This window comes from Mus caroli, chromosome 10 (genome assembly GCF_900094665.2).
Source record: "Mus caroli chromosome 10, CAROLI_EIJ_v1.1, whole genome shotgun sequence".
NCBI classification, from domain to species: Eukaryota; Metazoa; Chordata; class Mammalia; order Rodentia; family Muridae; genus Mus; species Mus caroli.
Window position 1 is genome coordinate 79031662 of NC_034579.1, and position 9784 is coordinate 79041445.

The following is a 9784-nucleotide window of genomic DNA, read 5'->3' on the forward strand; positions in this document are numbered from 1 at the left end:
AAAAAAAAAAAAACCAAAAAAACCCCTCATGGTTTAATAGCTATTCATGGAGGTTTTCTGACAAAAAAGTTTTAATCACCTCTGTGCCCACAGAGATACCCTCCTGACTCCCCAGTTTCTCCAGAACTAAGTCACCACTAACCTGCTCCCCGTCCCTGTGTACTTGCCCATTGTGGATAGTTCAATCTTAAAGTATGAAGTTTTATGACTAGCTTCTTTCAGCTAACATGCTCTCATGGTTCGCCTACACATTCTATGGCATTTATCAGTATCTCATTCCTTCATGGCCAAGTAAGTAACTTGCATGGACACACACAACACGAAGTCCATTAATCAGTTGGTGGGCATGTGGGATATTTTCACCTGTTGACTGTGATAATACAGCTTTTTTTGTTCTGCTCAACCCCACAACCAACTTGCCTGCACATCCACACAAGCCATTCTCCAAGCTTGCACCTGGAAATGAACGTCTCCTAAGCGGTTTTTGCACTTCTTGTCCAGCTTCAATGCTGATCAATCATGTTCTCAGAATCCTAACCAAAGAAGCTTTTTTTTCTAACTTACGTTAGATGACATCACTTCTCTGCTAATAGCCTTGTACTGCAGTCATTTCCACTCTCCTGGGGTAAAATCACAGACCTTAGTGACGGCGCATAAAGCTCTAGAATTTGGCCCCCGTTACAACTCTGACTTCATCACCTAGTACTTTCCCCCAGTGGTTTTGCTCGTCATTCTGGCTGGCCATTCCTTCCAAAGACCAAGCACATTCTCACCTCAGGACCTTTTCCTGGAATGTTCTTCCCTTAGATAGCTGCATCCCATGTCTTCAAATCTGCGATCACTTTCTCCATTGTTTCCATACCAATCAACATATTCCCCATGGTTCCTAGTATTGATTGAATCTCACTCACACATCCTAGCTTCCAGTGAGCTATATCCCCAGCTAATTAACATTGTTTTAAATTGTGTCCCCATCCCTATTCCTGTTTACCTCGTCCTTTTTTTTGCAACACGTCTCATCTCCAAAAGGACTACATACATATTTTTTTCTTGGACATATGCCTGAAGAGGGCAGACTTCTCGTTCACAACTCTATCCCTCATATTCAAAGACATGGCTGGCACATAAGCTATCAATATTATCTGCTGAACTAATGCTTTCGTTTCATTCCGCCACACAATCGTCTATCCTGTTTTCCCAGGCACAGCTCACAAAATGTCCGGAGGATTTCTTCCAGTGGCAATTCCCTAGAAGGATTATACTTTGCCTCGAAAGAAAAACTGTGCTTTATCTTGTCAACCACAAGGAGGAGTTGAGAGAGAGAGTTGGGAAGCCAGGTCATTCTTTCCCTTGCTTTTCCTCCTCTAACCTCAAGGGGGAAGAAAGCTGGATCCGGAGCCCGCTATAATAAATGAATGGTTTTTCTCCACACTATGAGTTACCTAGACACACACGTCAACATTAGAGATTACAACCCTTTCGGAGGCCTAAGATATCAAGGCCATTATGATCTGGGAGTGTTTAATTCTCCTCCTAGTTATTTCTCGCAAATCAGGGAAGGAGTTCCCATCAACACAGACACATAGCTTACCGGTGAAAGCTAAAGTGTTTCAGGGTCGTCGGTAATCTCTACTACTAAGTCTGTACTATTTAATATTGACCACATCTACAATTCTTTAACGATGTAGGCAATTCGGTCCCTGGACTAAAACCAAATCTCAGATCTGACACTAACGCATCGACACCCGATTCGCGTACACCGCGATCGATTGATTTCCCAAGCGCTTCGAACTCACCGCCACCTGTTGATGCCCACGTTGGAAGAGCCGGCGAACCAGGGGTCGAGGATGTAGACGCAGCGGATGGTGTCGGCGCCCTGGATACACTCCTTCAGGGCGGGGTTGTCGTGGAGCCGGAGTCCCTTTCGGAACCAATGCACGGCGTTCACCCCCATGCTCGGGGCGCGGCGGGTCACCCCGACTTCCTCTACCGAGAGCTTCAAGGGAGGGAAGCCGGGCTCATAACCGACACCTGCGCTTCCACGAGAACCTCCTCACCCGAGGAGTGGGGAAAGGGCTGCAGAGGGGGGACGGGAGGAGGCGACGCCGAGGCGGGGCGCGGAGGCGGCGAGCGCGCAGCTGGCAGATGAATGGAGGCTGCCGAGGCGCCGGGATCCACGCGCGACGTCCTTCAGGAGCCCGCGCCCAGCGTCCGGAGGACACGCATACCTTCCAGGGCCTGAGACCCCCGGAGCGCAAGCGAGCGCGCGGGGCCCGAGCCGCCACGACGGCCCGAGCTGGTCGCAGCAGCCCCGGGAGGCTCGTCACGGAAACCTCGCCCAACCGAGGCGGCCCGCGAGGAGACGGTGGCGCGCCCGAGGCCGCCTCCACGGACGGACACGAGCTCACGCGGCCTCCGCGCGACGCGGCCTGTGCGTCCCGGAGTGGGCAGCGAGCTCGGAGAGCGCGGGCTAGAGCTCCAGGCCGCGGGACGCTCGCCTGCCGGTCACCGGTCCCGAGGCTGCCCGGGTGACTCCGCCGCGTCAGCGGCCTCCGCCCCGCCCCCGGCTTCTCATTGGGCGGCATGCACCCCACGTGACCACCGGCACCTCACGTTTCTGAAGTGTGTTTACTACACTGGCTCAGACCCCGGCGTGCGCCGCCGCGCCCAGTGCTTCGCGGCCGGTTGCGATCGCTGGGCGCTCGCGACCTGAGTTCTCGCGTGGGATCCGGACTCGCAGCCTCTGCGGGTCCCCTGAGCCCCAGGCCGCTCGCGGGGGCCACAGGCCGCGAGGAGGGGGAGGAGGCGTAGTTTTGCTCCCGGGGCCGGGAGCCGCCTTCATTGGTCGAGGCTCGCGGGGACCCGGATGAGCACGGGGCTGCGGGGAGCTCGCGGGCACGCGCTCTGCCGGGCACGGCGCGCGTGCGCTGCGCTCTCGCGGTGGAAGAGAAGAGGCTAGGACGCGGGAGCGCGCCCAGGGCTCTTCCTATGGGTCGTGTGGAAGGTCTGAAGCCAGTTCCCTGTTATTGCTGGGCTGGGTGAGAGGCAACCGAGGCACAGTCCTGCCTCTCACCCAGCTTCAATCAGGTGTTAATCGGAGTCCCCTGCTCTGGAAGGAGCAGAAACCACGCCGTTAGCCTTTTTACTGTTTGGGGCGGGCACCTTTGCCCAAGCTCTGGAGAAGACAGGTCCGATCTCAGATATTCAGCATTTCTCAGCATTTCATAATACTGTTGATACATCGTCAATTTATCAACTCTAATCTATTACATGAAGTGTAGTTTAGAAGGTATCTTGATTAGGTTTTTGGGTTTTTTTGCTTTGCTTTTTTTTTTTTTTCTTCAACTGAAGTTAAATGGGAAGAGGAACCTTAATTGAAGTAAAGACCTCCATCAGGTTGCCTGTAGGGAAGTCTGGGCACTTTCTTGATTAATGAGTGATGTGGAAGGACCCGACCAGTGTGGGTGGCGCCACCATTAGGCAGGTAGACCTAGCCGGGTTGTATATGGAAGCAGGCTGAGGAAGCCACAGACAGGGAACCAAAACAGCTTTCCTCCGCGGCTTCTGCTTCAGCTTTCTATCTCCAGGTTTCTGCTTTGAATTTCTGCCCTGACTTCTCCCCATGATGGATTATTAACTGTAAACGGCAACAAACCCCTTCCTTCCTGGCCAAATTGCTTTTACTCATGATGTTTTATCAAAGCAATTGAAGTCTAACGAGAACACAGGGCCACATGTGCATCTTTACCAGACTTCCTAGCCATAACCTACAGGCCATGCCTTAGACATACAATGCCCTTTTTGTTGAGATGGGGTCTCACGGAGCCCTGGCTGACCTTGAACCTGCTGTGTAACTGAAGATGGCTCTTGGTTCTCCTGCTCTCATCCCTGAGTCCTAGCATCACCTATGTGCATGTATTCATCCAGGATTATTTATGTATTTATTTATGGAGACAGTATATCATTAAGCGTCTAGGCTGCCCTTAACTCACTTTGCAGCTCAGGAAAGCCTCAAAGTGAGCTTTGGATACCCCTTGCCTCAGCTTCAGGAGCACCTGGTGTCCTAGGCCGGTGCATCCAGGGCCAGCATAGCAGCCACTTATTGAATGAAGCAGGTGTGTTCCAAAGAGATGACATGCAAACCTAACCATAAAACCCCAGCCCCTAGTGGAGTTTATTATTTGTTTCTTATTCTTTATATGTGCTGGGCTTTCCTGTGATGGAGGAATGCTCTTTGGGATCTACATTAACCTTTGAACTACTAAAGTATGTCTCCTTATACCGCTTCAGACCCAAATAAAATGCTCCCTAATTTGTGAAAATATTCTTTACCTCTAGTACAAATATTGCGCCTCCTGGGGCCCTCCAAGCACATGTCTGATACATCACTTGTGACTTTGTTACAAAGACTAATAAAAACTTCTTCTTATAATACCCAACTGTGGGCTGGAGAGACGGCTCAGCGGTTAAGAACACTGACTGTACTTCCAGAGGTCCTGAGTTCAATTTCCAGCAACCACATGGTGGCTCACTACCATCTGTAATGAGAACTGACACCCTCTTCTGGTGTGTCTGAAGATAGTGACTGTACTCATAAGCATAAAATAAATAAATAAATCTTAAGAAAATAAGTTTTTTTTTTTAAAAAATAATACCTAACTATATTGCTTCATAAATACCAATACTTACCACTATATAAAAGAGTCTCTGTGTCCCTCCGAAGTGAAACTTCTCAAGGACAAGGTCTCTGCGTCCAACTTTATTTTTGTGTGCCATCAATACTCAGTACAGATCTTCACATGTGTAACTGAGTGAGTGTTCATTGACTAGATGAAGGATCAAATGAAGGAAGAGTTGTGGGGCACCCGTACGTATGTCTGGCAAAGTTAAAAGGAGGAAAGGACAATGATAGTTACAGGTTGGCGTGTCTCCTTCAAATTCTTACAACACCCCTTTACTTGTGAAAAGGGTCACATTTGGAAACAAGGTCTTTAAAGATAATCAATTTAAGATGAGGTAATTATTAAGCTGTTCCCTAATCCAATGTGACAAGTATCCTCCAATAAAAGGTAACTTTGGGCATGAAGACAGACATGCGTGAAGACTGAAATTACAGCTAGCCACAAAGCAAGGGACTAGCAGACACCAGCAGAAACCTGGGACAGACTTTTCCTTAGTGCTCTCAGAGCCAACATGGCTCTCTGGAGGCCTGCCTGGACTTCTGGCCTCTAGAACTGACACAATAAATCCCTGCTGCCCAATAAGCAGCACTTTATTATAGCAGCTCTAACAAATGACAGAAGGAAACTAGCTTCAGTAATGTAGGGAGCCAATGTCTGAATGGTCCTCTCTATCTCCGCTTTGGCCACTGGACTAGGAGCTTCCCCTTTTCTCTCAGTTTCTTCAGAAAGATTTGAAAGTCTGTGCAGGAAAACCATAGAGACTTAGCACGTAGTCCCTTGTTGTAGAGAGGAGCGATTATTCTGTGCTCACTCCCGGGACCTTCTGAGTCTCTCAGCACCTGTGCAGAAGGCCTGAGAATGGAGCTGTGTCTCCACTTGGATTGTGTTGTATTCCAGGACTCTATTTTTGTATTTTTTAAAAAAAGATACAGTCTCTTGTTTTCAGCAGTTTGAAAGGAAGCAGATTGTGTCTAAAGATGTAAAAACTGTTTTCAAGCATCCAGATGAAATGGTGGGAAGAGAAGATTGATCTGTGTAATGTTGGCTTCTGCTTATGTGATTGTTCATTCAATGAAGATAAATTTTTAAACAGTGTGTAGGTGGTTCTGTAACTTTAATATTGAAGAATTAATCTGTTATAAAAGCACATCAAGAGTGCATTCCTCAAATACAACAGGGTTTTAGTGGCACATAGAGCGTGACTTTAGTACATTTGGATTGGGGGGTGGGAATTGTCATTTAATGGCAACTACAACTTATTGATCATTTAGTACGTGCTATGTCCTATATACAGCATATCAGTAATATTTGTGATTTTTTTTTCCTCTGTAGCATGTTTTGTGGATATTACAGGGTTGTGCTGGAGCATCATGGAGAAAGTAACTTTCAACTTCTTCATACTGAAAACCAGTTCCACGTCTTGGCAATAACTTCTCTGCATTTCATATAGTCAGCAGATGCCCGAGTTGTGACTTCCTAAACTGTCTTGCTGGTCCAGTAAGTGTTCTAAGATGCTCTGGAACAAAGCCAGGGCTGAGAACAAGAGGAAGATCCTCATGGTGGCTGCAGGGGCACCCTGTGTCTTCGGATTAGTAACAAGACATGTTAGATATCATCTATATAATACTATTAGGGTACAGTTAAGTCTCATAGGGTAAGTTAAATCTTATTGATAAGAAACTGAAACTCCAGGACATAAGTAATAAAGCTGGATGAAAAGCCCTAATCGTTTCTGAATCTAAACCTTTCCTCTTGACAAACAGCCCATCACCGACCCTCATTCTTTTAGAGTGAATTATATGTATAAGCATGGTCACCAGCTGACCATGGTGTCTCACGCACCTGAGATAGGAAGGTCACTGTGAATTCAGGACCAGCCAAGGCTACTTAATGAAGTCCTGTCTCAAACACACACACAGTGCAAAGAATTACCGGTGAAATTCTTGTTGGGTCTAACATGAAAGTAGTAGAAAGAATATAGGACCAAGAGGAAGAGACTGCCTTAGTCTGCAGGATTGCTATGATTTGGTCTTTGGTGTGGTGACATAAGATGCAGAGCCATCTCTCCAGTCCTACAATAAATTCTTCTAGAGACTGTGCTAATACTTACTGCTCACATCTAATACCGTACTTAATTGACACATCAGTTATCAATTATTGCATTTTACTCCAAATTCACCTTTCATTGTCTTTGCCTCTGGCATCTTGTTACACATTGCCAGGGGAAGGCAGTGAAGGAAACTTGAGACCGGTGGAGCACCTCTTCTGAGTTCTGCTATGCTTCTGAGCTGTTGCTGTTGCTGCTGCTTCTTTTTCTGATCCCTACTCCACGGTTAGTAGAAGCCCTTGGAGAATGAACACGTAATGAACCATTTTTAAAAAAAAAAAAATCAGTTTTCAATAGCAGGCCGGTTGGTGGCTTCCCAGTGGGCCTCGCAGACATCCTGGAAGTTGGCTGTCCAGCCTCAGCTGAACTACCTTTTGGAAGAGTATTCCCTGTGGGCACTACCAGCCATGGCATTCTGCCTACGAGCCTCAGAGTGGTGAATGTGGAGAGGAAGTTCTGTCGTCTAATTTCCTTATCATCCATTGTCTGTAGCCACACCTTGTCTAGTGAGTTATAAATTCTACCCTGGGGGAAGATCCTTGCCATCAGGTTTCCAAATGTGTCCTTGGTACTCACACACAGGTTTGGGGTGGCTTGTTTTGTTTTTGTTTTGGTGATGGGGGGCTTGTAGTTGTAATTGCTGAGATAAACTCACAGCTCCTTTTATTAAATGTTCCCCCGTTTGATTTGCCAAGTCATCATTTTAGTCTCCTGGCCACACACTGATGCAATCCATAGCTGACCCAGTTTATAAGGATGTGAACAGACTTCTCCCTTGTTCTTACCTCCTTGCTGACTGAATGCATTTAGAAAGTGTAAATAGTTACAAATGTAGCAATATGATCTTGTGAAATCCAGTGTTTTCTTCCTGCCCCACACAGACTTTCTGCTGTTGTTGTTCTATGATGATCTCCATGCAGGCCATTGGATATGAGTCCAGACCATTAGCGTTTGTGATCTGCCCTGATCTTGGGGCAGCCGAACTAGAGGACAAAGTCTTGTTCTGAACTCAGGCCCTGGCCCAGGTGGAAGTCAGGAATGATTTTCTGCTTCCCACTCTTGCCCCAATGCCATGTAACACTCTCCATGCTGGACGCTGCTATAAGTATAAGGAAAATGAGGTAAAATCTTATCTGGAATAAGAAGGTAATAGCTTACACACTTTTTAAAGTATCTAGGATCAGCTCCAGGTTATCTAGATAAATGTAGGGTGATCTAAGGCTAGAAAGGACTTATGCCAATTTCTATCTGAAATCCAGAGGCCAACGTTCATGGAAGAGCTGCCACTGGAGAACAGAATGTGTGTGTATGGAATGGCACCAAAGGACAGAGGAGGCCTGGGAAGCCCAGCCAAACTCCCAGCTGCTAAGAGAACAGCCAAAGTTTTCATCTTTATTGTTTTTGCTTTTAAGTTTTATTTTATGTGTTTGAGTATTTTGCCTGTGTGCATGTATGTGCACCATCTGCCTGTCTGCTGTCCCAGGAAATGAGAAGCCAATTTTAGATCCCCTGGAACTGGAGTTACAGATGGTTATGAGCTGTCATGTGGGTTCTTGGAATCAAACCTGGATCTTTAGCAAGTGCTCTTCATCTCTGGGCCACCTCACTAGCCCCTGGTTTGTTTTCTGAGACAGAATCTCATGTAGCCCAGGCTGTATCAACTCTATATAATAAATGATGACTTTAAATTTCTGCTTCTCCTGCCTTCACCTCTGGAACTCTGGGATTACAGGTATGAGCCAACATGCCCAGGTTATGCGGTGCTGGCTGAAGTTCAAACCCAGGGTTTTATGCTTGCTAGGCAAGTACTTTATCATCAGAGTTTTCTCCATGTCTGCCCTTCCTCAGAGGTGTGAAAGTCAGCTAAAATAGAAAACAAAAACAAACAAACAAACAAACAAAAAACAAAGAAAACACAACTACTTAAAGAGTCACACCAAAGGAATGGTATGACACAAAGGGTCACAAGGAACTGTGACTAGCAGCCAGAGGACGACATAGATATTCAGCAAATGCCAACCTGGAGAGATTATAGCTTGGGGATCAGAAAATACCACCTCTAAATCAGACTGCAGCACAGACAACCTTCCTCAAGATGTGATATCCATAAATGGCAAGGAAATGGAATGGGCCTACATGTTCATTGACAGGTAATTGTATAAATACAATGGGATTTTATTTAGCTGTAACAATAAAATTATGAATGTTCAGGGTAGTGGATGGATATGGAAATTATTATATTAAGTGAGATGACTCAGACTCAGAAAGACAATTGTAGCTACCTACCTACCTGTCTATCTATCTATCTATCTATCTATCTATCTATCTATCTATCTTTCTGTAGGTGTAGATCTCAACAGTTATGAAATTATAAAGGGGATCACTTGATGGGAAAAGAGGCATGGAGGCATGGAAGGACAAACGGATGCACATTATGGTAACTGAAAGACATTACACTTAAGAATGTCAAGCGATACCTAATATGTGTTTGCTAATTAAAGGAACAAAAATGGGGGTTAGAGGGATGGCTCACCCATTAAGAGCACTTGCTGTTCTTACAGAGGACCTGGGTTCAGGTCCCACCACCTATATGGTGGCTTACAACTGTCTATAACTGCAGCTCCAGGGCATCCAATGCCGCCCTCTTCTGTTCTAAATATGGTGCACAGACAGACAGACAGACAAAACACTCATATAGATAAAATAAATAAAGAACCGAGAAGTAATGTCCCTTAAGCACCTGAGCGCTCAGGAGCCACCCTAAAGAGGAGGGAAGGGGATGCGTTTCACCATTAATGGATTTTAGTCTTGAAATCGCAAAAAGAGAGAGGGGAGGGGGGGAGGAGGAGGAGGAGGAAGAATGGGAGGAGGAAGAGGAGGAGGAAAGGAGGAGGAGGAAGAGGAGGAGAAAGAAGAAGAAAGAGGAGGAGCAGGAGGAGGAAAGAAGGAAGAGGAAGAGGAGAAGGAGGAGGAGGAGGAGGAGGAGGAGGAGGAG

The 9784-nt window shown here is 46.5% G+C and overlaps 1 protein-coding gene across 1 annotated transcript in view; it reads right to left on the bottom strand.

Moving 5' to 3' along the window:
- The window catches only part of Cry1 (cryptochrome circadian regulator 1), a 53783-nt gene extending 51236 nt beyond the window's left edge, over positions 1–2547 (bottom strand). Inside the window, exon 1 of the mRNA XM_021174197.1 lies at positions 1797–2547. Coding sequence (XP_021029856.1) covers positions 1797–1954 — 158 coding nt within the window. The 5' untranslated portion in view covers positions 1955–2547. The remainder of the gene's footprint in view (positions 1–1796) is intronic.
- Between the last annotated feature and the right edge of the window lie 7237 nt (positions 2548–9784).